At 51.6% G+C, this 27,431-nt stretch overlaps 1 protein-coding gene across 1 annotated transcript in view; it reads left to right on the top strand.

Annotated features, from left to right (window-relative positions):
* The first annotated feature begins 676 nt into the window (after positions 1-676).
* Positions 677-27,431, top strand: part of ALDOB (aldolase, fructose-bisphosphate B) — a 53,734-nt gene continuing 26,979 nt past the window's right edge. Inside the window, exons 1-2 of the mRNA XM_085651684.1 lie at positions 677-749; positions 24,828-24,949. Of these exons, the coding sequence (XP_085507810.1) occupies positions 24,838-24,949 (112 nt within the window). The 5' untranslated portion in view covers positions 677-749; positions 24,828-24,837. The remainder of the gene's footprint in view (positions 750-24,827; positions 24,950-27,431) is intronic.

Here is a 27,431-nt window from a genome sequence, read left to right as displayed (position 1 = left end):
GGAATAATTCAACCCATTTGACGACCCTCACGCCCGCCTGGCACTCACATGAGGTCAACGTTGTAAATATGTATTCTATACCTGTAATAACCTAATGCTGGAATTTTTACAAACCGGATTGTATATGTAACTTGTTATTGTGTAAATTCTATCGTGTGTACCCTTTGTAACTTACCTGGTTCTTTTGTAAAGCGCTCTGACACCTTTGGGTAAAGTTCGCGCTATATAAAACTGCATTAAATAAATACAAAATAACATAAAATAAACTCGCACCAAGCTAAGGACAGAAAATGTGCAGCTTTCTTAAATGTACAATGTTTCGATCTATAAAATGTCCCTAACATTGAATCGATGGCTGACTTCAGGCGGCCCTAAAAGTTTCGAAACTTTCAAGACTTTCAAATTGAAAGTTCCTTTTAATTCCTGGTTAATCACAGACGGCCCTGGCCCCGCCCACCCCCACGTTTCTTCTGCCTCGGAGTCCTCGTGATGTGCAAGCATCCGCCTTTCACAATCAGACCCTTGTGCAGGGAGGGGCGGGACGGTGCCCAGACAGCCAATCACTGGGAGCGGCCTGGTTGCCACCCTCCCTGCCCGCCGTCAGGGACATGGCAGAGGCGGGTCCCACAGCACAACCTGGGAATCTTTAAAAGACTGCTGAGGTGGAAGTTCCGGCCTGTTTCGCCTGCAGGAGACAAGACAGCAAGCTCTGACTCAGCCACAGCCCAGGAATCCGCCCCAGCCCTACCGTAAGTGTCTTTATTCATGCATTTATTGTGTATTTCACGCAGCGCTGTGTTATTGTGCATGTACTATTGAACTATACAAGTTGTGCAACTTTTATTATTGGGTATTTAAACACACAGGGTACTTCCCGGTGGGTGAGAATGGAGTACCAGAGCTTTTCAAGTAGGGAGCAAAGTTCACATACTACCGCTGCAACTGGTAGTCAGCCAGCTGAGCTATCCTACTGCCACTGGACCCCGGACGTGCCTCGTGATCACAGAGGAGCTGAACACTTTCTGCCTCCTCACTGGATCTAGCGTGGCTCACCTGTAGGCGCTGAACCCCCGGAGGTATCTCGCGAGAACTGACGCCGCTGGTGCCAGGGTCTGCATGGATCTGTGCAGCGGGGAGTCCGTCGCTGGACAGCGGGCAGACCCCAGTTTCCAGCATCTTTTTATAAGGGGGTGGGAATTGGTGTGGGAGGAATGCACAAACGCGCCTGGAAGTTGGTTCAGGTAGCTCTATGCGCTTTGCAGAAATGAACTCCTACTTAAGAGTAATCGTGTGCAGATTGTGACAACAAAAACACCTCTGAATTTGCTGCGTACACAGACAATTGTGTCCATTTTCCAAGACCAGGGGGCCGATTATAGAACACGAGCTCCACTCTGGAGGCAACTCCGGGGTCCTGTTCCGAATACGTCACCTGGAATAGTGTGTCCAGTTGTGTTGTAGTGTGCCTGACTGGGCGCAAGGGCAGATGGGCACATGTGGGGTAATATGGGTGGGTCCATGTTGGGCATTTTGTTTGCTTGTGGAGGGGGGAGGGTGTATCTGAATTATTGCCACCCGTTTAGAAGGCCTCCTGATGAGCGCTCTTTCCGGATTACGAGGCAAAATCTCTAAAATGACAAAGTTCATTTTGTCCCATCTGGAGAGAACACATGAGGGTTGTGTCCAGTTCCAGAGGCCTCTGCTGGACCATTGGATCTGCTTTGCAGAGCACGTCTGGACACGTATGGAGTTTGGTGTCCCTTGTAGCGGTCCCCTCTGGGGTTTGTTGTACAGTTGAAGTATGTGCCCATTTCTGGATTCTTGTTTTGGGACAATGTAACCAGTTCTGCAGGCCACGTCTTACGAATTGTGTCCAGTTCTGCTGGCCTCTTCTGGGGCAGAGTATACAGTTCTGCGGGTCTTGTCTTATGTATTGTGTTCAGTTCTGGAGGCTATATCTTGAGTAGTGTGTCCCGTTCTGGAGGCCACATCTTAGGTATTGGGACCCAGTTCCGGAGGCCACATCATAGGTAGTGGGTCCAGTCCCGGAGGCCACATCTTAGGTATTGGGTCCAGTCCCGGAGGCCACATCTTAGGTATTGTGTCCAGTTCCGGAGGCCACACCTTAGGTATGGTGTCCAGTTCTGGAGGTCACCTCTTAGGTATTGGGTCCAGTTCTGCAGGCCACATCTTAATGTTGTGTCCAGTTCTGGAGGCCACATCTTAGTGTTGTGTCCAGTTCTGCAGGCCTCATCTTAGTGTTGTGTCCAGTTCCGGAGGTCACATCTTGGGTATTGGGTCCAGTTCTGCAGGCCTCATCTTAGTGTTGTGTCCAGTTCTGCAGGCCTCATCTTAGTGTTGTGTCCAGTTCCGGAGGTCACATCTTGGGTATTGTGTCCAGTTCCGGGGACCACACCTTAGGTATTGGGTCCAGTTCCAGGGGCCACACCTTAGGTATTGGGTCCAGTTCCAGGGGCCACACCTTAGGTATTGGGTCCAGTTCCGGAGGTCACATCTTGGGTATTGGGTCCAGTTGTGGAGGTCACATCTTAGGTATTGGGTCCAGTTCTGGAGGTCACATCTTAAGTATTGGGTCCAGTTCCGGAGGCCACATCTTAGGTATTGGGTCCAGTTCCGGAGGTCACATCTTGGGTATTGGGTCCAGTTCCGGAGGTCACATCTTAGGTATTATGTCCAGTTCTGGAGGTCACATCTTAAGTATTGGGTCCAGTTCCGGAGGCCACATCTTAGGTATTGTGTCCAGTTCCGGAGGCCACATCTTAGGTATTGGGTCCAGTTCCGGAGGTCACATCTTAAGTATTGGGTCCAGTTCCAGAGGTCACATCTTAGGTATTGGGTCCAGTTCCGGAAGCCACATCTTAGGTATTGGGTCCAGTTCCGGAGGCTACATCTTAGGTATTGTGTCCAGTTCCAGAGGTCACATCTTAGGTATTGGGTCCAGTTCCGGAGGTCACATCTTAGGTATTGTGTCCAGTTCCAGGGGTCACATCTTAGGTATTGTGTCCAGTTCCAGAGGTCACATCTTAGGTATTGTGTCCAGTTCCGGAGGCCACATCTTAGGTATTGTGTCCAGTTCCGTACGTCACATCTTAGGTAGTGGGTCCAGTTCCGTACGTCACATCTTAGGTATTGGGTCCAGTTCCGTACGTCACATCTTAGGTAGTGGGTCCAGTTCCGTACGTCACATCTTAGGTATTGGGTCCAGTTCCGGAGGTCACATCTTAGGTATTGGGTCCAGTTCCGGAGGCCACACCTTAGGTATTGGGTCCAGGAGGTCACATGTTAGGTATTGGGTCCAGTTCCGTACGTCACATCTTGGGTAGTGGATCCAGGAGGTCACATCTTGGGTAGTGGGTCCAGTTCCAGAGGTCACATCTTAGGTATTGTGTCCAGTTCCAGAGGTCACATCTTAGGTATTGTGTCCAGTTCCAGAGGCCACATCTTAGGTATTGTGTCCAGTTCCGGAGGTCACATCTTAGGTATTGTGTCCAGTTCCGGAGGCCACATCTTAGGTATTGTGTCCAGTTCCAGAGGTCACATCTTAGGTATTGTGTCCAGTTCCAGAGGTCACATCTTAGGTATTGTGTCCAGTTCCGGAGGCCACATCTTAGGTATTGTGTCCAGTTCCAGAGGTCACATCTTAGGTATTGTGTCCAGTTCCAGAGGTCACATCTTAGGTATTGTGTCCAGTTCCGGAGGTCACATCTTAGGTATTGTGTCCAGTTCCGGAGGCCACATCTTAGGTATTGTGTCCAGTTCCAGAGGTCACATCTTAGGTATTGTGTCCAGTTCCAGAGGTCACATCTTAGGTATTGTGTCCAGTTCCCGAGGTCACATCTTAGGTATTGTGTCCAGTTCCCGAGGTCACATCTTAGGTATTGTGTCCAGTTCCAGAGGTCATATCTTAGGTATTGTGTCCAGTTCCGGAGGTCACATCTTAGATATTGGGTCCAGTTCCGGAGGTCCCACCTGAGGTATTGGGTCCAGGAGTTCACATCTTAGGTATTGGGTCCAGTTCCAGAGGACACATCTTGGGTATTGGGTCCAGTTCCGGAGGTCACATCTTAGGTATTGGGTCCAGTTCCGAAGGTCACGTCTTGGGTATTGGGTCCAGGAGATCACATCTTAGGTATTGGGTCCAGTTCCGTACGTCACATCTTAGGTAGTGGGTCCAGTTCCGTACGTCACATCTTAGGTATTGGGTCCAGTTCCGTACGTCACATCTTAGGTATTGGGTCCAGTTCCGGAGGCCACACCTTAGGTATTGGGTCCAGGAGGTCACATCTTAGGTATTGGGTCCAGTTCCGTACGTCACATCTTAGGTATTGTGTCCAGTTCCAGAGGTCACATCTTAGGTATTGTGTCCAGTTCCAGAGGTCACATCTTAGGTATTGTGTCCAGTTCCGGAGGCCACATCTTAGGTATTGGGTCCAGTTCCGGAGGTCACACCTTAGGTATTGGGTCCAGGAGGTCACATCTTAGGTATTGTGTCCAGTTCCGGAGGTCACATCTTAGGTATTGGGTCCAGTTCCGGAGGCCACACCTTAGGTATTGGGTCCAGTTCCGGAGGTCACATCTTGGGTATTGGGTCCAGGAGGTCACATCTTAGGTAATGGGTCCAGTTCTGGCGGTCTCTCTGGACCATCAGTTCTTTCTGCAGGGCACCTTTGGCCACACCTGGAGTTTGGTATCACTTTGAGAGGGCCCCTCTGGGGTGTAATGTACAGATGGGGTACACTGTCCACTTCTGGATGCCATATCTGGAGTAGCGTGCCCGGTTCCGGAGGTATTGAGAGGGAATGAATAATCCGTGACGCTGGTTGTGGTAAACACACTTCACGAACTCCCTAAGCCCCCCGCCCACCTCACCAGAGGGGGCCATAGTAAAACATACGGCCGCGTTGTTGTCAGAATAGCTGCAAAAGTGAATTCCGCAGCTGCTGGGGGGGCTGCACTGGGCGGGTCCTGGCAGTTGCGTCTTGGGGGCGCAGCTTCTCCTAGGTTCAGTCTCAGTGCAGACACCGGGTGCTGGGCGCCTCCTCGCTCTCTGCTGTGCTAAACACCTCAGAGCGTGGGGATGGGGGTGCGGTGGGGGTGCTGAGGAGAAGGGGCCTCTCTCAAGCCAGAGCCCGTCTCTTCGGGGAACAGTCTGCACTGATCGGCCGTTTGTACCTCTCCCTTGATGTTCCTTCTGCTAACTGGGGCAGAAATATCCGTAGCGCATAGAAGCCGTACTGAGAGGCCAGCTCAGTATTAAGGTGTCTTTGGGGTAGTCTAGTGCGACAGCCTTGTGAAGGGAGGCGAGGACAGCCGATTTATATAATAAATGGACTGTTCCAACATGTCCCTGGCTGACGGTGTTTAATGCACGCGTCTGATGCCAAACCGGACTGCGGCGCCTCTCGGTACACACCTCTGCCGGACTCCGTGGGCTTCTGTCGTGCATGCATTCAACGCTCTGCACGAGGCAGCAGCGCAGCCCCCGCCCCCCTTTGTAAGCCAGAGCTTCATTCAGCCGAGGCCTGTCTCAAGCCCCTTGAAGCGCCTCGAACTCGTTCAGCACAATCGCTAGTGACACACGACAGCAGCCCCATTGTCTACCGGCAGTAAAGCCTGGCTCTGTCATGTTGTAAAGAGACCTGTTTTGTTTAACAGTTGTGTGAGTGCCGGCCATGCATTAACTACACCCCTCTGGCGACAAATAGGACAGCGGCACCCCCTTCACGGACGAGTGAAGCTTAACTCCTTGATGCTGTGCGGAGAGATGCTCTTGAAGCGGGTTGGATGTGCGGGAGCAGCAGCGCCCTAGTTAATGGCTCTATGAAGTGTAACCTAATGATGCTGCACCGAGAGACGCTGATGAGGTGCAGGAGCAGCAGCGCCCTAGCGTATGGCTCTATGAAGTATAACCATATGATGCTGCACCGAGAGACGCTGATGAGGTGCAGGAGCAGCAGCGCCCTAGCGTGTGGCTCTACAGAGTATATCCATATGATGCTCTACTGAGAGACGCTGATGAGGTGCAGGAGCAGCAGCGCCCTAGCGTGTGGCTCTATGGAGTATATCCATATGATGCTCTACTGAGAGACGCTGATGAGGTGCAGGAGCAGCAGCGCCCTAGCGTGTGGCTCTCTGGAGTATAACCTTATGATGCTCTACTGAGAGATGCGGATGAGGTGCGGGAGCAGCAGCACCATAGCGTAAGGCCCTCGTCACCAGCCGACTGGACTATGGCAACTCCCTCTACGCCGGAACCACTGCAAAACCCCAGAAAAGGCTCCAGCGCATTCAGTACGCCTCAGCATGACTCATCCTGGACATCCCCCGATACAGCCACATCTCCGAACACCTGAGAAACCTGCACTGGCTCCCCATCAACAAGAGAATCACGTTCCGACTCCTCACCCACGCACACAAAGCTCTCCACAACCAAGGCCCAAGATACCTCAACGACCGCCTGAACTTCTACACTCCCACCCGCCAGCTTCGATCGACCAGCCACGCCCTCGCCGCCGTCCCCCGCATCCGAAGAGCCACAACAGGAGGAAGATCCTTCTCCTACCTGGCCGCCAAGACGTGGAACTCCCTCCCCACCCACCTCCGCCTGACCCAAGACCACCTCGCCTTCAGGAAGCAACTCAAGACCTGGCTGTTCGAGCAGTAGCGGACCCCCCCCCTCCCCAAGCGCCTTGAGACCCTCCGGGTGAGTAGCGCGCTATACAAATGCCTTGATTGATTGATGGAATATAACCTTATGATGCTCTACTGAGAGATGCTGATGAGGTGCGGGAGCAGCAGCACCATAGCGTATGGCTCGATGGAGTATAACCTTATGATGCTGTTGAGGTGCGGGAGCAGCAGCACCGTAGCGTATGGCTCAATGGAGTACAACCTTATGATGCTCTACTGAGAGACGCTGATGAGGTGCAGGAGCAACAGCACCCTAGCATATGGCTCTATGAAGTATAACCTTATGATGCTCTACTGAGAGACGCTGATGAAGTGCAGGAGCAGCAGCACCCTAGCATATGGCTCTATGAAGTATTGGTGCAGATCGGGGTGTACAAAATCTCCTTACTTCCACGGATAGAGTAATTTCACAGATACACGCACACGCACTCATCATACACTTGGGCCCATTTTACTAACATACGCTCAAATACTCTACCAACACTGAACCTGTGGAAAGAAACACTCCTAAACACCCTGCATCTACACTGAGGTCGATAAGACCTAATTGTAACTGTCCTGAGTCATGATCTAAACAATCTATACAACAATAATCAAAATAGAGTACTCAGTAATTGACAAGAAATAACCACCAACACTGTATTTAAAATTATGATACTTTATCTAAAATTAGTCAAAGAAAATCAATCAGAGTAAATCATTTTTCTCATAATTACCTATTCTAGCTAAATGTCAGAATGGGTCAGGACAGGTCTCTCAGTAGAAGTCTCCCGAGTCGCCGTCCTCACAGCATAGATCCTCACCAACGCAGGTTTGGGAAGAAAATGGCAAAGTGGCAAAGACCCTCTCTAGGCTAACAATATTTATAATAAATTTAACAAAAGAAGGCAACATAAAATGTTTTAGATATCCGCTGAAATGCTGAGCAGAGCGAGCAGGAAAGGATGTAGCATCGCTACATTTGGAAAATCTCCGCTCAGAAAAATCACAAAAATAAAAAGACGGAAGACGGAACTAAAAATTCTAAATGTATCTCTTCATGTTCATATTTCCTCGAAACCAGCATTATGATCACAAAGTTCATTGTGGCTCCTTTGTCCTCCAAGGTTACTCAGATGCACTTGGATGTTCGCCCAGAACTGCTGTCCTCACGGAAAACTTTTAAACCAGGCGAAGACTGTGGTCAGATGACTCTCGACCATGTTCAGCAAGGCCTTCTCATCAAAATTCAGTTACTCGAGCCCAGGCTGCAAACGGCAGCCATCTTTTACTAGGCCAAAACGTACCATCTTAATTAAAAGAGACAAAAACAACGTTACCACAGCATAGTGATTAAACAGTGTTAACCCCACTAATACCCTTATGTGTATGTAATTATCTAGTCTTTGCAACACAGAAAAGCATTAGTACACGACAATTCAAAAGCGTTTTGTGCTTTAAAATAAACAGCAACAACATTTATTTAATAAAAAATGCACATTATTTAGTAAGCAATACAAACGCGTTCCCACGTGTAATTTTCTCTTGTTAATTCATGTTGGTTAGTCAGAACATTTACACAAAACAAATAATTAATAATTATGAATTAATAATTTTATTTTCGACAAATAGACAAACCAGAGCTTAAAACCCAATAGATTTTCAACAGAAAACTCTGCTCCAGCAGTATAACCTTATGATGCTCTACTGAGAGACGCTGATGAGGTGTGGGAGCACCAGCACCCTAGCATGTGGCTCTATGGAGTATAACCTTATGATGCTGTTGAGGTGCGGGAGCAGCAGCACCGTATCGTATGGCTCTACGAAGTATAACCTCATGATGCTCTACTGAGAGACGCTGATGAGATGCAGGAGCAGCAGCACTCTGGCGTATGGCTCTATGAAGTATAACCTTATGATGCTCTACCGAGAGACGCTGATGAGGTGCGGGAGCAGCAGCACCCCAGCGTATGGCTCTACGAAGTATAACCATATGATGCTGCACCGAGAGACGCTGATGAGGTGCGGGAGTAGCAGCACCCCAGCGTATGGCTCTACGAAGTATAACCATATGATGCTGCACCGAGAGACGCTGATGAGGTGCGGGAGCAGCAGCACCCCAGCGTATGGCTCTACGAAGTATAACCATATGATGCTGCACCGAGAGACGCTGATGAGGTGCGGGAGCAGCAGCACCCCAGCGTATGGCTCCACGAAGTGTAACCTTATGATGCTGCACCGCGAGACGCTGATGAGGTGCGGGAGCAGCAGCACCCCAGCGTATGGCTCTACGAAGTGTATTCTTATGATGCTGCACCGAGAGACGCTGATGAGGTGCGGGAGAAGCAGCACCCTAGCGTATGGCTCTATGAAGTATAACCATATGATGCTGCACCGAGAGACGCTGATGAGGTGCGGGAGCAGCAGCACCCCAGCGTATGGCTCTACGAAGTATAACCATATGATGCTGCACCGCGAGACGCTGATGAGGTGCGGGAGCAGCAGCACCCCAGCGTATGGCTCTACGAAGTGTATTCTTATGATGCTGCACCGAGAGACGCTGATGAGGTGCCGGAGCAGCAGCACCCTAGCGTATGGCTCTACGAAGTATAACCTTATGATGCTGCACCGAGAGACGCTGATGAGGTGCGGGAGCAGCAGCACCCCAGCGTATGGGTCTATGGAGTATAACCTTATGATGCTGCACCGAGAGACGCTGATGAGGTGTGGGAGCAGCAGCACCCCTAGCGTATGGCTCTATGGAGTATAACCTTATGATGCTCTACCGAAAAATGCTGATGAGGTGCAGGAGCAGCAGCACCCCAGCGTATGGGTCTATGGAGTAAAACCTTATGATGCTGGATTGAGAGCTATTTATAAAACGGGTTTGAGGGTGCTGGGAGCTATTTTAGTGAAAGCCTCTGATGACAAGTGGGACAACAGCACCAGAGATGCTTTTGATACATGTATCGGCTTTGCCCTAATCAAAATAACACATTATCCATGTAGAATTGGTGTTTATTTAGGTGTCTTAAACGGATGTAGTTCAAATGGATGAACATGTGCACTGGCACATAAAAAACAACTCATGCTTGATATGCTATATAATAACTTAACATCGGACCAGTATGCGGAAACTTGGATCCCCAACTACTCAGTTCATATACAGTAATAATTAAATTTTCTCGTCAGTTTTCCGGTCCTCCCCCAGATATAATACTGGTGCTCATTGAAGCGGGGCAGAGTTATAGCAAATAAACCAGAATTGTGGATATATTTTCACAGTAAACTAGTCTGATGACAAACAGAAACCCAGTGCCCCACCTTTCGGGCTTGGTAGGTCGAATGTTGCATAAGACTTATTGAGAGGGTGTTGATAGCTGACCTGAAAATCAGCTTCACCCATTCCTTTTCATTGGTCTTTTGTTCTGTCACTCTTATTTCTTGCTTCATAGTTGATCGTTTTATTTGTTTTATCCCATTTATCTAGTCTAAATCTTTGTCCCTCCCATGAAGCAGAGCCTGTATACCACCTCTCCGACTGGCTCCTATTATCCATCCACAAGTGTCTGCTTTCTAGGAACATTTTTCTTTTTCTAAAGAGAGTGCCTACGTTTCCCCTATTCTCAGTGTTTTCGCACTTCTTCTGGCACATTTCTTTTCATAACATTGTAAAAGGCCTACATGCAACAGCTTTTTTCTTCGAGCCACTCTCAGTGCTTTTACAGTTTTCTACAAATTTGCACTTGTTGTTCTTCTCGCATCCCTTTCAACTAGGTCCTTTCCTCTATTTTGAGTGCACATTTCATTTCTTACTATTAACACTATCATAATTTCAAAAACGTAAATCACACATTTCTTAAGCATTCCATGGGAGTGTATGTGTTTTCAATTTTCCACAACTTTGCCCTGCGTTCCACTCTTACACAAGCATCCACTTTTAACAATGTTAATGGACTTGTAGAGTGCACATATACAAGAAGAGGCGTTTTGACGCTGTGTCTGAATGGTATCTAACAGAAAAAAAGAAATAGAAGAAAGAACCTACTTAGTGGCCGTGAGAAACAGCCAGGTCTTTACTTGCTTTCTAAAACTAAACGGATTGGTCTGAGCGCTAAGGTGGTCGCGCAATGCATTCCACCATTTACAAGCCGTGTGGGAGAAACTTCTCCCTCCCAGGCGGCCTTCTTGATCCTGGGGACCACTATTTTATTGGCAGTCGAGGATCGAAGATTACGAATGGGTATATACCACTTGAAAGTCATTTGGAGGGAGAGGCGGCCAATCTTGTGATGGGCCGTATGGGCCCAGCGCCGGGCCTTAACTTGAATCCACTCCCTGATGGGTAGCCAGTGCAAATCGCAAATGCTGTGAGAGATGGAATTGAATTTTGAGAGATTTAACGGACTCAGGCTGCAGCATTTTGGAGCATTTGCATCTTATGCACTGCTGGGAGCCCACAAACAGAGAATTGCAGTAATCAAGCTGCGAAATCACCAGAGCCGAGGTTACCGTTTTCTTTAGCTCAAGGGCCCTCCGAGTCACCCTCCCATGAGCTCTCACTCCACACAGCGCTCTCTCATTCGTATGCTTCCACCATCCTTTAACATTGCTCTGCCTCCATTTCCTTCCCTCCATTTTGCTTCCACACACCCATGCCCTCTGTGTTGCTTTCCCCGCACAGTCTGTGTTTCTTTCCCTGCACACCCTGGGTTGCTTCTACCCACCCCATGTGGCCTGTATTGCTTCCCCAGTTATGCTCTTTCACCACCCACTTCCATTCGTTTTTTTTAGTTTTGCTTACCGATTCAACTATGATCAATAAACGAAAAGAAAAACCATTTGCATCATTTTGTAGGTGCTCAACAGGCTTGGTGTGCGCACCTACAAAGTAATGGAGGCAGCTGCCTTTTTCCCCTTGTTTATCAGCCCGGTTGCACAGCATCAAGAATGCTGTGCAGTATGGCTAAAAGCAGTGGCAAAGCCAAAAGGTCCCTAAGGTGAGACCTATTGGATTTGCCAATTCTTGTTTTTAAGGTATGGGAATACCTGAGAGTATGGCTGTTCAAAGCCCTTGTACTCACCCATAGAGCGCTACATCATACTGGTCGTAACATCATACTGGTCCTAGGTACCTGGCATCCAGATTTCGGTCATATCTCCCGGTTAGGAACCCAAGATCGCCGCTCCTTTTTAATTGGGCCACCCTGCCTGGACAATCTCCCTCTTGACTTTTCGATCAATCAGGGCTCCTATAGATCGCATTTAATCTCCTGTGAGGGTCTTAAGGCGCTGGGGGGTAGGTTCTGCAGCTTAGTCGAAGAGCAGTCCGTTGAGTCGAAGAGCCAGGTCTTGTCCTTCCTGAATTGAGGCAGTGAGTGTGATTGTCCGAGGTGTAGAGGAAGAGAGTTCCGGGTCTTTACAGCGAGGTAGGAGAAGGATCTTCTCTGGCTGTGGTTTTGCAGATCCGTGGGATAGTGGCCAGGACCAGGTTGGCGGAGCGGAGGTGTCTGGTGGGAGTGTAGAAGGAGAGGCGGTGGTTCAGGTATGCAGGTCTGATGTTGTGGAGGGCCTTCTAGGCTTGCCTGAAGAACTTGAAGGTGAATCGTTGGTTGATCAGGAGCCAGTGGGGGTTTCTCAGGTGTTCGGCGATGTGGCTGCAGCGTAGGATGTCCAGGATAAATCTTGCGGTGACATTCTGGATTCTTTGCAAGTTCTTTTGGAGCTTCTGGGCGGTGCCGGCGTAGAGTGTGTTGCCGTAGTCGAGTTTGCTGCCGACGAGCGACTGAGAGGCCATTCTTCTGGACTCTGTGGCGATCCACTTAAAAATCTTTCATAGCAGGCGAGGCATGTGGAAGCAGAAGGATGAGACGTGTTGATTTGGCAGTTCATTGAGAGTGAGGAGTCCAGGATGATGCCGAGGTTACGTGCCTGGTCAGGAGTTGTCCCACGCGGATGGGTTGGTTCCCAGGATGAGAACTTCCGTTTTGTCGGAGTTGAGATTGAGGCAGCTGTCCTTCATCCAGGTGATGACTGCCTTCGTCCCGTTTGGAAGTGGTTCTTTGCGGCAATACGTCAGTGAGGGAGAGAATCAGCTGGGTTTCGTTGGCGTAGGAGACGATGTTTTACCCGTGGTTTCTGACGATGGCTGCCCGCGGGGCCGTGCAGATGTTTGAGACGGTGGGGCTCAGGGAGGAGCCCTGAAGGACGCCACTGCTCATCTCTGTAGGTTCTGAGGAGATCGGTGGGAGCTTGACCCTCTGGGACCGCCCATGAGGAAGGGGAGGATCCACTCGAAGGCTTTGCCGCTGATGCCCGCGTCGTGGAATCTTGCGTAGAGTGTGGTGGGAGACGGTGTCGACCTTTGTTGAGTGTAATCTCAATCTGCGTTCAAAACTAGTTTCTCAAAGCTGAATGCCCTTACCTGTAAACGTAGCGCCGGGACACTCTGACGAATAGCTGGGCGCTTTATAAATCACATTTCATCATCTGTGTTACATCCGGTACTGCGAGGTCGCAATTTTTTTTTTATCTGTTTGCTCCTTGTGTTCCTGTTTGTTTACAGGGACCTACTTCCTGCTCTCATATAAAGCGCTCTGACATCTTTGACACAAGTTCGCGCTATATAAATCCCCCGCCTCCCAAAAATAACTTAAAGGAGAATCCATGTGTACACAGGGTTTGGCATGCTGGGAATGGTCGCTGGAGGGCAGGCTCCTTGTTTTCCCGCCAGGGCTGACACATCACAATCCCCAGTGCGTGCTCACGTGGAACCGGTTCTTACAGGGGGCGAAGGTCTACTGTGCCAGTGGCAAACAGGACAGCAGCGCCGCGGTTTATGGGCCTGCTACGTGACTGGCTGAATGACGCCTGCCCAGGATCACCGCAGAAACAATGCGAGTCCCAAACTGCTGACCTGTGCGTTTCCTGCATAATCTGGTCCGGCTGGTTTCTCTTATCTGAGGCTGGGTTCTCTGGGGCGAGCCTGGGGGAGGGGCGGGCCTGGCCTGAGCACAGAGTGACCCTTAACCTCTTGTTTTTATCATTCTTCACCCCTTCTGAGGCGGGAGTCGGAGGGAGCCCTTTGGGTAGCAGAGATGCGAGCTCCGGTGGCCACCCCGCCCCCACTCTGCAGCTCACCCATGCACACTCCCTTATAGTCACTCGCCCGCTTTCCAAGTCTCCATCACCCCACCCCCCTTTGTTTGTCTGTCTTTGCCTGTCTTAAACCGTGTCTCTTCTTTTACCGTCCACCACATACTTTGTCTCCTTTAGTTTGTGTCATCTCATCTGTCTCCCTCGCGCTCTCGCGCTCTCTGTCTCCTCCTCGCTTTCCATCTCTCCACCCCTTTGTGGTCTGTCCGACCACTTCACCGTGTCCTTCACTGTCTCTCTGACTCTACTCCTATCCCTCACCCATTCTGTCTCTCTCTCACCATGCCCCCTCATCTCGGTGTCTCCTTCGCCCCCACGTGCCCTCTCTCCCCCCTCAGCCCCCTCACACTATCTCTAATTTTACTTTTCACTTCTCTCGGACCCTAATGTACATCTCCCTCGCCGCCCATCTCTAGGGCGCTCGTGTCTCCCTCGACCTCTCCCTTTCTACCATCCTCGCTCTTTCCCTTGTTTCCCGTCCCCTTTCCTCTCATGCATCTCTCTTAACCCCCCACGCCCCCTCATCTCCCCTCCCTCCCAGACGTGTCTCCCCGTCCCATATGTCTCTTTCTGATGCCCTCTGTCTCACTCATCCCTTCTCTCATCCTTCCGGACTCGCGCGCCCCCATTTCGTTATGCCCCTCTCTCCCTTATCCCACCTCTCGTCTCCGTTATGCATGCACGCGAGGATACTGACCGCATCAACACGCGCCCTCGGCCCATTTCTAGCACAGATGTATGCACAGCGGTGATGGGTGCAATGCAAGCGTCTTCGCTAATGGCAAACGCTGGAGGCCACAATCCATTCCAACGTTTTTCGTCCAGTATGTCACTCGACAGACACCAGCACGTGCACATCAGCTTTGGAGCTGCCCCAGCAGGAACAGTGTAGCCCCAGCAGGCAGGCCAGGGCCTCTCTGGATGGGAGACAAGCCACCGCTGACCGTTGCAGCCGAGGTCTGCCCGGCCATGGGGTGGAGCCTGCGTTCTGTGGCTAGAGGTCCCCTGGGTAGCCAGCCCAGAGCTCGCCACCAGTGCCGTGCTCGCATGCAGGAGGGCCTGCCAGGCTCTTCTCTGTCTGAGATTTGTATGCAATCCTTGGGTTTCCTTTTGTTAAAAAGGGCAATAAATGCACACATGAGGCTCTTCTACACAGCAGCAGGTCCTCCTACTCCAGTGACCCGCAGATGGCATGCAGTGCCAGCAGCATTATACCCTTGGTGCATGCCAACATCCGGGAGCCTCCCATGGTTTCTGCGTACTGGGGCACGCCAGTATTACAGAAGGATTCCTGGCAGGGGAGTATGAGGAAGAGAGCAGTTACATGGCTATGGAAGAAGTCTGAGGGAGCGTGGATGATGGTGACGGGGTGAAACTACAAATATGGCACAATCATGGTGCAGCCACTCGCACTGAAGGTGCAGCCACTCACACGGAAGCACTGAAGGTGCAGCCACTCACACGGAAGCACTGAAGGTGCGAGCGATCGCACTGAAGCACTGAAGGTGCATCCACTCGCACGGCAGCACTGAAGGTGCAGCCACTCGCACGGAAGCACTGAAGGTGCAGCCACTCGCACGGAAGCACTGAAGGTGCAGCTACTCGCACGGAAGCACTGAAGGTGCAGATACTCGCACGGAAGCACTGAAGGTGCAGCCACTCGCACTGACGGTGCAGCCACTCGCGCTTAAGCACTGAAGGTGCAGCTACTCGCACGGAAGCACTGAAGGTGCAGCCACTCGCACGGAAGCACTGAAGGTGCAGCTACTCGCACGGAAGCACTGAAGGTGCAGCCACTCGCACTGAAGGTGCAGCCTCTCACACAGCAGCACTGAAGGTGCAGCCACTCGCACTGAAGGTGCAGCCACTCGCGCTTAAGCACTGAAGGTGCAGCTACTCGCACGGAAGCACTGAAGGTGCAGCTACTCGCACGGAAGCACTGAAGGAGCAGCTACTCGCACGGAAGCACTGAAGGTGCAGCCACTCGCACTGAAGGTGCAGCCTCTCACACAGAAGAACTGAAGGTGCAGCCACTCGCACTGAAGGTGCAGCCACTTGCACTGAAGGTGCAGCCACTCGCACTGAAGGTGCAGCCACTCACACGGAAGCACTGAAGGTGCAGCCACTCGCACGGAAGCACTGAAGGTGCAGCCACTCGCACGGAAGCACTGAAGGTGCAGCCACTTGCACTGAAGGTGCAGCCACTCGTACTGAAGGTGCAGCCACTCGTACTGAAGGTGCAGCCACTCGCACTGAAGGTGCAGCCACTCGCACGGAAGCACTGAAGGTGCAGCCACTTGCACTGAAGGTGCAGCCACTCACACGGAAGCACTGAAGGTGCAGCCACTCACACGGAAGGTGCAGCCACTCGCACTGAAGGTGCAGCCACTCGCACTGAAGGTGCAGCCACTCACACGGAAGCACTGAAGGTGTAGCCACTTGCACTGAAGGTGCAGCCACTCACACGGAAGCACTGAAGGTGCAGCCACTCACACGGAAGCACTGAAGGTGCAGCCACTCACACGGAAGCACTGAAGGTGCAGCCGCTCGCACTGAAGGTGCAGCCACTCGCACGGAAGCACTGAAGGTGCAGCTACTCGCACGGAAGCACTGAAGGTGCAGCCACTCGCGCTTAAGCACTGAAGGTGCAGCTACTCTCACGGAAGCACTGAAGGTGCAGCTACTCGCACGGAAGCACTGAAGGTGCAGCTACTCGCACGGAAGCACTGAAGGTGCAGCCACTCGCACTGAAGGTGCAGCCTCTCGCACGGAAGCACTGAAGGTGCAGCCACTCGCACTGAAGCACTGAAGGTGCAGCCACTCGCACTGAAGCACTGAAGGTGCAGCCACTCGAACGGAAGGACTAAAGGTGCAGCCACTCGAACGGAAGGACTAAAGGTGCAGCCACTCGCACTGAAGGTGCAGTCTCTCACACAGAAGTACTGAAGGTGCAGCCACTCACACGGAAGCACTGAAGGTGCAGCCACTCGCACTGAAGGTGCAGCCTCTCACACAGAAGCACTGAAGGTGCAGCCACTCGCACGGAAGCACTGAAGGTGCAGCCACTCGCACGGAAGCACTGAAGGTGCAGCCACTCGCACGGAAGCACTGAAGGTGCAGCCACTCACACAGAAGCACTGAAGGTGCAGCCACTCGCACTGAAGGTGCAGCCACTCGCACTGAAGGTGCAGCCACTCGCACAGAAGGTGCAGCCACTCGCACTGAAGGTGCAGCCACTCGCACGGAAGCACTGAAGGTGCAGCCACTTGCACCGAAGGTGCAGCCACTCACACGGAAGCACTGAAGGTGCAGCCACTCACACGGAAGCACTGAAGGTGCAGCCACTTGCACTGAAGGTGCAGCCACTCGCACTGAAGGTGCAGCCACTCGCACTGAAGGTGCAGCCACTCGCACGGAAGCACTGAAGGTGTAGCCACTTGCACTGAAGGTGCAGCCACTCACACGGAAGCACTGAAGGTGCAGCCACTCACACGGAAGCACTGAAGGTGCAGCCACTCACACGGAAGCACTGAAGGTGCAGCCACTCGCACTGAAGGTGCAGCCTCTCACACAGAAGCACTGAAGGTGCAGCCACTCGCACTGAAGGTGCAGCCTCTCACACAGAAGCACTGAAGGTGCAGCCACTCGCACGGAAGCACTGAAGGTGCAGCTACTCGCACGGAAGCACTGAAGGTGCAGCCACTCGCACTGAAGGTGCAGCCACTCGCGCTTAAGCACTGAAGGTGCAGCTACTCTCACGGAAGCACTGAAGGTGCAGCTACTCGCACGGAAGCACTGAAGGTGCAGCTACTCGCACAGAAGCACTGAAGGTGCAGCCACTCGCACTGAAGGTGCAGCCTCTCGCACGGAAGCACTGAAGGTGCAGCCACTCGCACTGAAGCACTGAAGGTGCAGCCACTCGCACTGAAGCACTGAAGGTGCAGCCACTCGAACGGAAGGACTAAAGGTGCAGCCACTCGAACGGAAGGACTAAAGGTGCAGCCACTCGCACTGAAGGTGCAGCCTCTCACACAGAAGCACTGAAGGTGCAGTCTCTCACACAGAAGTACTGAAGGTGCAGCCACTCACACGGAAGCGCTGAAGGTGCAGCCACTCGCACTGAAGGTGCAGCCTCTCACACAGAAGCACTGAAGGTGCAGCCACTCGCACGGAAGCACTGAAGGTGCAGCCACTCGCACTGAAGGTGCAGCTTCTCACACAGAAGCACTGAAGGTGCAGCCACTCGCACGGAAGCACTGAAGGTGCAGCTACTCCCACGGAAGCACTGAAGGTGCAGCTACTCCCACGGAAGCACTGAAGGTGCAGCTACTCCCACGGAAGCACTGAAGGTGCAGCCACTCACACGGAAGCACGGAAGGTGCAGCCACTAGCACTGAAGGTGCAGCCTCTCACACAGAAGCACTGAAGGTGGAGCCACTCACACTGAAGGTGCAGCCTCTCACACAGAAGCACTGAAGGTGCAGCCACTCACACGGAAGCACTGAAGGTGCAGCCACTCACACGGAAGCACTGAAGATGCAGCCACTCGCACGGAAGCACTGAAGGTGCGAGCGCTCGCACGGAAGCACTGAAGGTGCAGCCACTCACACAGAAGCACTGAAGGTGCAGCCACTCACACAGAAGCACTGAAGGTGCAGCCACTCGCATGGAAGCACTGAAGGTGCAGCTACTTGCACGGAAGCACTGAAGGTGCAGCTACTCGCACGGAAGCACTGAAGGTGCAGCTACTCGCACGGAAGCACTGAAGGTGCAGCTACTCGCACGGAAGCACTGAAGGTGCAGCCACTCGCACGGATGCAATTAAAAGTGCAAGAACTCACAGTGAACGCACTGCAAATGCAACCACTCACAAGGAGAGTTGTAAAGGTGTCACCACTAGGAATCATTGAATGTGCAGCCATTCTCATGGAAGCTTTGCAGGTGCAACAACTCACTGAAGAACTGAAGGTGCAACCGCTCTCATTCACACTGAGGGTACGAGCACTCACATGGAAGCAGAAAAGGTGTTACCACTAGGAAGCACTGAATGTGCAACCACACTCACGGAAGCACCAAAGGTGTAAATACAGATACCGTACTCCTTATTACAGGTGCCGTAGGATATAATGCTCTTATAATAAAATGGATGGTATATCTTTCACATCTGATTGAGTAACTTATCCGGCCATGTGTACCTCAGGCCCTTAGTATCTTAGTGCAAAATACAAGCCTTAATCGTCAGCTCCTGAGAAGTGAGGTTGAAATAAAGGCTGCTTCCTGTGTCTCATGTTCTGTTTCCTGTTGCTGAGGCAGGACTAGAAGGACTAGACTGCAGAAGTTGGTGCCCTTTCCTTCTACTTCTCTTTTATCCTGCCTTCTTTCAATTTTCATGAACCCTTTTCTCATTTCATTTTTCTTGCTACGCATATCTAGGGTGATTCTACATGAAGATGACGCCATACTGCTATAAATGACTTCAACACTAGTATTACATCAGTGCCAGGAACTTACCAGCGGCAGCCAGTGGTGGGCCGCTGTGTGAAGGCAACGTGTGTCTGGTTTCTGTGATCGGTGTGTGGTGAGGTAGCTGGTCTCTGTTCTCCAGGCTCAGTGCATGAGAATTCGTCCCTCTCTTTGCTGCCCCGACTACTTCAGTGTTTCTTGGGTGACCTGGAAGCGGGTTCTTTGACTTATGTGAAGCACCGGTCAAAAAGAAAAGCGGTTCAGGCATAAAAGCTCACAGGGGAAGAAGGATATGAAATTTGGGGTTCATGCCTGAACGATGCCATAGCTCTGAAGATCTAGGTGTGGCTAGTCATATATATGAGGCAAACACAAGGAGATGATGGACGGAGCGCTGAAACGTTTGAGACACTCACCCCCAGTCACAGATCTGGGTTGAATCCATCATCATTCTTTAGCTCACTTTGCCACCTCAGTTCAGACCCAGCTATATGCAAATCAGTCTTGACCCTGTGCCTTATGGGAAAAGTCCAGCCCGAACTGCGAAGTCAGGTCTTCCCTGAACTGAAAAAAAGCATCCTGGGACCGGTTTCTGGGTAATACCCTTAATCAGCCAGGCTAGCATGAATCCACTGGCAAAGTGAGCAAGGGACTCACGTCTGGGCATAACCTGCCAACATAGAGCGAACAAAGCAAACACAGGGAGACGATGGGCGGAGCGCTGAAACTTTTCAGACACTCACCCCCAGTCATAGAGCTTGGTTGAATCCATCATCATTCTGTAGCTCACTTCGCCACCCCAGTTCAAACCCAGCTATATGCAAAATAGTGTTGACCCTGTGCCTCATGAGCACAGTCCAGCCTGAACTGCCAACTGGACAGAGGCATACCAGAAAGCATTTGACTCCCTGGAACAAGCCATGTGCACAGCCCCTGAGGTCAGGGCCTCTGACTTTTCCAAGGAGTTCATAGTTCAAAGTGATGCCTGAAGTACTCGGGGAAGCCCGGTTGAAATTCTTTCTCTTTGAACATTCCATGCGGCAGTGGACCCTGACAAAACTGGACAGGGCTGGTCTCCTCCCCCACACATACTGCTGGAGGTGCCCAGACACCTATTAGGATCACCCATGTCCTTTGTGACTGCTCCTTGGTCTAGTCCTTCTGGTTACATGTCGGGGACACCTTGGGAGCGTCCATGCCACTACAACTCCCCCTCACTCCACCCGTCATTCTCTGGAGATACCCCTGACCTCTCCCGTCCACAACGCTGCCTCCTTCACATGGCTCTGGCCATGGGCAAGATTTGTATCCTCCAGTGGAGGTCACCCGCACCCCCCTCGTAGGATGATTGGACAGTGACAATGATCCAGGAAGTGTTGCATGAGCACGTCATTTGCAGTTTGCAGGACCAAACATTGGTGTTTACGCAGACGTGGGCCCCCTTCCTGTGGGACGCCACTTATTATTATTATTATTATTACTGAGTTTTGTATCGCGCCTGGTTACCCTTGGGCATCCCCGCGCTCTCCAGAAAAAAAGGCACCATAACACAAGACAGCGGCATTAAGCAGGGAACAGGTAGGTCTTTAAAAGTTTTCGGAAACGTAAAGTACTCGTTTCAGAGCGAAGAAATAACGGAAGGGAGTTCCACAGAGTTGCAACGTTTATGGAAAATCTTCTGCCGCCAGTCCTGGCCTTCCTCACTCTCGCGACTTGCAGCAGATGTTGGTGATCCGAGCGCAATGTACGAGGGGCCTTGTAGGGTTGAACCATCTCCCGTAGGATGGGTGGCCCTTTACCCTGCAGGATTTTGTGGGCCATGCAGACAGCTTTAAAATTCACCCTCTCTCTGATAGGAAGCCAGTGAAGCGCCTTAAGCGCCGGGCGGGCAGATTGACGCCTGGGAAGATCCGTCAGGAGCCTAGCAGCAGCATTTTGTACTTGCTGCAGTTTGTTTAGGGTTGTTTCTGGGGCCCCCAGAAACAGCGCGTTGCTGAAATCCAACCGTGAGATGATGAGTCCCTGGATTAGCAGCCTCCTCGAAGCCATCGGGAGAAGAGGTAAGATCTTCCTGGCAGCCCGGAGCAGACCAAAGCACACGCCTGCTGTTATTTTAGCGTGTGTCCTAAAAGAGAGGTCCTGCTCCAGCCACACCCCCAAGCTCTTAATCTCCTGTTTGGGGGTGGGTGCCACTCCCAGGCAGCTGGGCCAGCTGCTCGGTGAGAGGGAGGGAGGGGAATTCCCCAGCATCATCAATTCGGTTTTCGAACCGTTAAGTTTGAGTGCTGAGCTGCACATCCACGTAAAGATCTGAGATAAGCAGGTGTGCAGCCGGTCGAGTTGGTTAGCCGACTGGGGAAGCCCTACCACCAACTTGAGGTGAGAGATGTCACAGCTACCCTCTCCCCTGTTCCCCATCCGGAGTGCTGCGACTCGCGTTCTTGTGAGCTGTACAGACAACTCCTGGCGTCTCCTTAGGAGGCCTCACGTACAGTCACCCCAGCCATAACACCACATACTGCAGGTTTGTTGCCCCCCACCTCCACCCATGCCCCCTATCCAACACGGCCCACCCCTCCCACTCCCTACCCTTAACCCCAACCATGTCCGCCCATATTTGGCACCCACCCTTTTTTTACCCTGCTTCTTCCCCTCCTAGTCCATCATCCCCTTTCTTTCCTCTTCCCTCCCCACACTGCCCACCCCTACTCATTCCCCTCCTCCTGCCCATCCCCTGGACACATAGGTATGCGGGCCCACTCTACGTGGGTTACCGCCGCCAAAAACCCCACCACCCCGCGTAGCCCTCTAGGGGCCTCACACTTCCCTCCCCGCCTGCGGACCATGGTCCTCCTCGGCTACACACTGCAAGGCTCCCCGCACCGCCACCACGCCGCTCCACCGTCAATAAATAAATAACAAACCAAGCAGGAAGGGTCAGCTGACCACTCCATTTTACAACAGGGGTTGCGCCCTCCACCGCCCCAGATCACCCCCAGCAGTGGGACATTCAGACCATCCAGCAATTGGGGAGGAGCCACGACCCGCGGGCTCCTCCACAATTGCTATCCGGGGGGGGACACCCCGTGCTGGGACAGGTAGCCCTACGAACTCTAATGTGATATGTTCTATATTCCTGTGCCTTCCCCTGCCTAGCCACCATCTTTTCCATTTTGTATTGTATCGAATGGTACTGCTTATTCCTTCTTTTATTACACTGTGCCCATGTTGTGTACTTTTGTTTCAATAAAAATGACCACACAAAAAACAAAAACAAAAAACTGATCCCTCAGAGCATGGCGTAGGGGCAGTACTGTCACAACTTAATGAGGAGAGCCTGGGCAAACCTGTAGCTTTCATCTCCAGGAGGTTACTGCCCCGGGAACAGAGGTGGAGTGCTGTTGAGCGGGAAGCCTTTGCAGTGAAGACATTGAGGCCATACCTGGTTGGTACCCACTTCTGGATTCACACACACCTTAGGGAGGACAGGTCCCTAAGGTGGCTAATGCAAATGAGGGGTGAGAATCCAAAATTGTTGAGGTGGTCCATCTCCCTACAGGGAATGGACTTTATTTGGAACACAGACCTGAGGCAGACCACACCAATGCTGATGGTTCCCACAAGCTCTTCCACCTTAGTGATGAGATCTCCCAGGAGGTTTGGTAGCTCTCCCCACTATCAGCTGGCGGGACATGTGTTAGACCTGTCAGCCTAAGTGTGGTCTTCCCCCCCAAACGTTTTGCCTGTTTTGCCTCACTTTTTGCGGATCTGTTTTTGTTGGCCTTAAGACTCTGGGTATGTTACCACTGCTAACCAGCACTAAAGGGCATGTGCTCACTCCCCTAAAACATGGTAACAATGGTGTATCTACAATTGGCATATTTAATTTACTTATGACCCTAGTAAAGTGAATTATATTTGCCCAAGGCCTGTAAATTAAATGCTATTAGTGGGCCTGCACCACTGATTGTGCCACCCACTTAAGTAGCCCTTTAAACATGTCTCAGGCCTGCCACTGCAGAGCCTGTATGTGCAGTTTGACTGCCATGTTGCCCTGGAATTTAAAACCCCTTGTCAAGCCTTAAACCCCTTTTATTGCATATTAGTCACCCATAAGGTAGGCCCTAGTGCAGGGTGCTGTGTAAGTAGTTTTTAATTTTACATGTTCTGGTAGTGAAAAAATCCCAAATGTGTTTTTCACTACTGTGAGTCATACCCCTCTCATAGGTTAACATTGGGGATTCCTTAATACATTTATTAGGTGTAATTCCTGATTGAGAAGGAGTGGAACAGTCATATTTGGTACCTATGGACCCACTGGGTAAAAGAACTGGACTACTGACCCCACCAAATCAATATACTTCTGGACCAGTGGATACTATTCCAGGAAGAAGTATTGCTGTGCTGCTGAAGGACGGCTTCTCTGTGGGACTGCTGCTCTGGAAGAACTGCTTTTCTACGATGCTGCCCTGCCTTCTTCCCTATCTGCCTGGGTGAGAAGGACTGGACCTACACCACTCTAACCAAGTGTGATTCCAAGGGGTTTGTCTGCTTAACTCCACTTCTGCAGTCTCAGGGACATCAAAGACTGCCTGCAGCTCTCCAACCAGCACAAGGACTCTACCAGCACAAGGACTCTACCATCTGTGAGTTCTACCCTGCCAAGTGGTGTCAACCCAGTCCTGGACCCTTCGACATGGGTTTTCCTGTGCTGCAGCATCAAAATCCATGCAGTCTCAACTTTGCGCCGGTCAGAACCGCCGACAAAGTGCCTCTTCGAGAACTCCACAGTGCCGACAGCGTGGCTCGACGATGCTGCATTGCCTTCTTCGCCGGGACCGCAACGAAGTCTAAGGGACCCCACCCCGACTACGGGATTCAGAACAGACACACCAGCTACAATCCTTTGAATCAAAAACAACGCATCACCTACTCGGTTCCTTGACATCGACGCTTGTACTCTGTGAAGGTACTGTTTCAGCAGGGCCTGCGTGGCTCCTGTGTCCTATCCCTGCTACATCGCGGTTGGCTTGACTTTTCAGATTTGTCCCGGTCCAGCGCAACCAGATAGCCTCGTTTAGCGCTTTGTGACTTTAAGCTATATATTTCAAGTTATTCTTTAAAAATTCATAACTCTGGTTCTAATTATTGGACCTTTTGTCTTTTTGGTCTAGTTTTGTGCATTAAATGAAGCTACATTTTTGTAACCTGGTGTGAATTATTTTTGTGTGGAGTTTTCACAGTTTTACTGTAATAAGTGTTGCATAAATACTTTACACTTTGCCTCTTAAATTTAGTCCGCCTGCTCTGTGCCAAGCTGCCAAAGGGTGAGCACAGGTTAATTTAGGGTGTGTATCTGACTTACTCATACTGGAGTGGTGGTCTCCACATTGAGAGGGTGCATACCTCTGCCAACTAGAGGCCCCATTTCTAGCACCATATTTTCGTCATGGGCTATGTGGGCATGCAGGTAACCGTGATGCAAGTTAATAACAACTGGTCTTTGCCTTCCTTCTTAGGCGTGCCATCATGACTCACCAGTTTCCAGCCCTCACCGTGGAGAGGAAGAAGGAACTCTCAGACAATGCCCGGCGCATCGTGGCTGCTGGGAAGGGGATCTTGGCAGCCGATGAGTCTGTAGGTGAGTAGACCACCTCTTGGGGAGAGAGTATGTGGACGAGTCTGTGTGGGAAAAGATGGAGTACGCAAGAAGAGATGGAGTCTGAGTGAGAAGAGATGGAGACTGTGCAAAAGAAATTGAGGAAACAGATGGAGCGTGTGCAGGAAGGGATGGAGTCTGAGTGAGTCTGTACAGGAAGCACTGGAGTCTGTAGGGCAAGTTATTGCGTCTGTGTGCAAAGACATCTGCCTGTGTGGGAAGAGATGGAACCTGTGCCAGTATGTGCAGGAAGCGCTGAAATCTGTGGGGTAAGCTATGGTGTCTGTGTGAAAAGAAATCTGTCTATGTGGGAAGAGATGGAGTCTGTGTGAGTGTGCAGGAAGCGATGGAGTCTGTGGGGCAAACTATGGCGTCTTTGTTCAATGAATTCTGTCTGTGCAGGAAGCGATGGAGTCTGTGAGGAAAGTTATTGCGTCAGTGTTCAAAGACATCTGCCTGTGTAGGAAGAGATTGAGTCTGTGAGTCTTTGCAGGAAGCAATGGAGTCTTTGGGGCAAGCTATGGCGTCTGTGTGCAAAGAAATCTGTCTATGCGTGAAGAGATGACGTCTATGTCAGTCTGTGCACGATGTGATGGAGTCTGTGGGGAAAGTTATGCTATCTGTGTGCAAAGACATCTGTCTATGCAGAAATAAATGGAGTCTGTGTGAGGTTGTGCAGGGAGCAATTGAATCTGTGTGCATAGACATGTGTGTGGGAAGAGATGGAATCTGTGCAAGTCTGTGTAGGATGTGATGGAGTCTGTGGGGCAAGTTATGGGGTCTGTGTACAAAGAAATGTGTCTTTGTGGGAAGAGATGGAGTTTGTGTGAGGCTGTGCAGGGAGCAATGGAGTCTGTGTGCATAGACATGTGTTTGTGCGGGAAGAGATGGAGTCCATGCAGGAAGAGATGGAGCCTGCGCAGGAAAAGGTCGCGTGTGGAAGAACAGATAGCATATGTAGAAGAGCAGATGGAGACAGTGGGAGAGTCGATTGAGTTTGTGGGAGAGTAGACTGGGTCTGTAGGAGAATAGATGCGGTCTGTGAGAGAACAAAGGGAGACAAGTAGCTCGTGTCTAAGTCTTTGGGATGGTAGGTATAGTCTGCGAGGGAAGAAACTGAGTCTGTGAGAAGAGCTAGCGACTGTGAGGAGTAGATGGCACTTATAGGTGAGGGTCAGTCTCTGGGAGTAGATGGCACCTGTAGGTGAGGGTTAGTCTGTGGGAGTAGATGGCACCTCTAGGTGAGGGTCAGTCTCGGGGTAGATGGCACCTGTAGGTGAGGGTCAGTCTGTGGGAGTAGATGGCACCTGTAGGTGAGGGTCAGTCTCTGGGAGAAGATGGCACCTGTAGGTGAGGGTCAGTCTGTGGGAGTAGATGGCACCTGTAGGTGAGGGTCAGTCTCTGGGAGTAGATGGCACCTGTAGGTGAGGGTCCGTCTCTGGGAGTAGATGGCCCCTGTAGGTCGGGGTCAGTCTGTGGGAGTAGATGGCACCTGTAGGTCAGGGTCAGTCTGTGGGAGTAGATGGCACCTGTAGGTGAGGGTTAATCTCTGGGAGTAGATGGCACCTGTAGGTGGGTGTCAGTCTCTGGGAGTAGATAGCACCTGTAGGTGAGGGTCAGTCTCTGGGGGTAGATAGCTCCTGTAGGTGAGGGTCAGTCTCTGGGAGTAGATGGCACCTGTAGGTGAGGGTTAGTCTGTGGGAGTAGATGGCACCTCTAGGTGAGGGTCAGTCTCAGGGGGTAGATGGCACCTGTAGGTGAGGGTCAGTCTGTGGGAGTAGATGACACCTGTAGGTGAGGGTCAGTCTCTGGGAGTAGATGGCACCTGTAGGTGAGGGTCAGTCTGTGGGAGTAGATGGCACCTGTAGGTGAGGGTCAGTCTCTGGGAGTAGATGGCACCTGTAGGTGAGGGTCCGTCTCTGGGAGTAGATGGCACCTGTAGGTCAGGGTCAGTCTGTGGGAGTAGATGGCACCTGTAGGTGAGGGTCCGTCTCTGGGAGTAAATGGCACCTGTAGGTGAGGGTCAGTCTCTGGGAGTAGATGGTACCTGTAGGTGAGGGTCCGTCTCTGGGAGTAGATGGCACCTGTAGGTCAGGGTCAGTCTGTGGGAGTAGATGGCACCTGTAGGTGAGGGTCCGTCTCTGAGAGTAAATGGCACCTGTAGGTGGGTGTCAGTCTCTGGGAGTAGATGGCACCTGTAGGTGAGGGTCAGTCTCTGGGGGTAGATAGCTCCTGTAGGTGAGGGCAGTCTCTGGGAGTAGATGGCACCTGTAGGTGAGGGTCAGTCTCTGGGGGTAGATGGCACCTGTAGGTGAGGGTCAGTCCGTGGGATTAGATGGCACCTGTAGGTGAGGGTCAGTCTCTGCTAGTAGATGGCACCTGTAGGTGAGGGTCAGTCATTGGGAGTAGATGGCACCTGTAGGTGAGGGTCAGTCTCTGGGAGCAGATGACACCTGTAGGTGAG

Source organism: Triturus cristatus, chromosome 4_1, assembly GCF_964204655.1.
Source record: "Triturus cristatus chromosome 4_1, aTriCri1.1, whole genome shotgun sequence".
Classification (NCBI taxonomy): Eukaryota; Metazoa; Chordata; class Amphibia; order Caudata; family Salamandridae; genus Triturus; species Triturus cristatus.
This window is presented reverse-complemented; position numbering and strand designations above follow the sequence as displayed.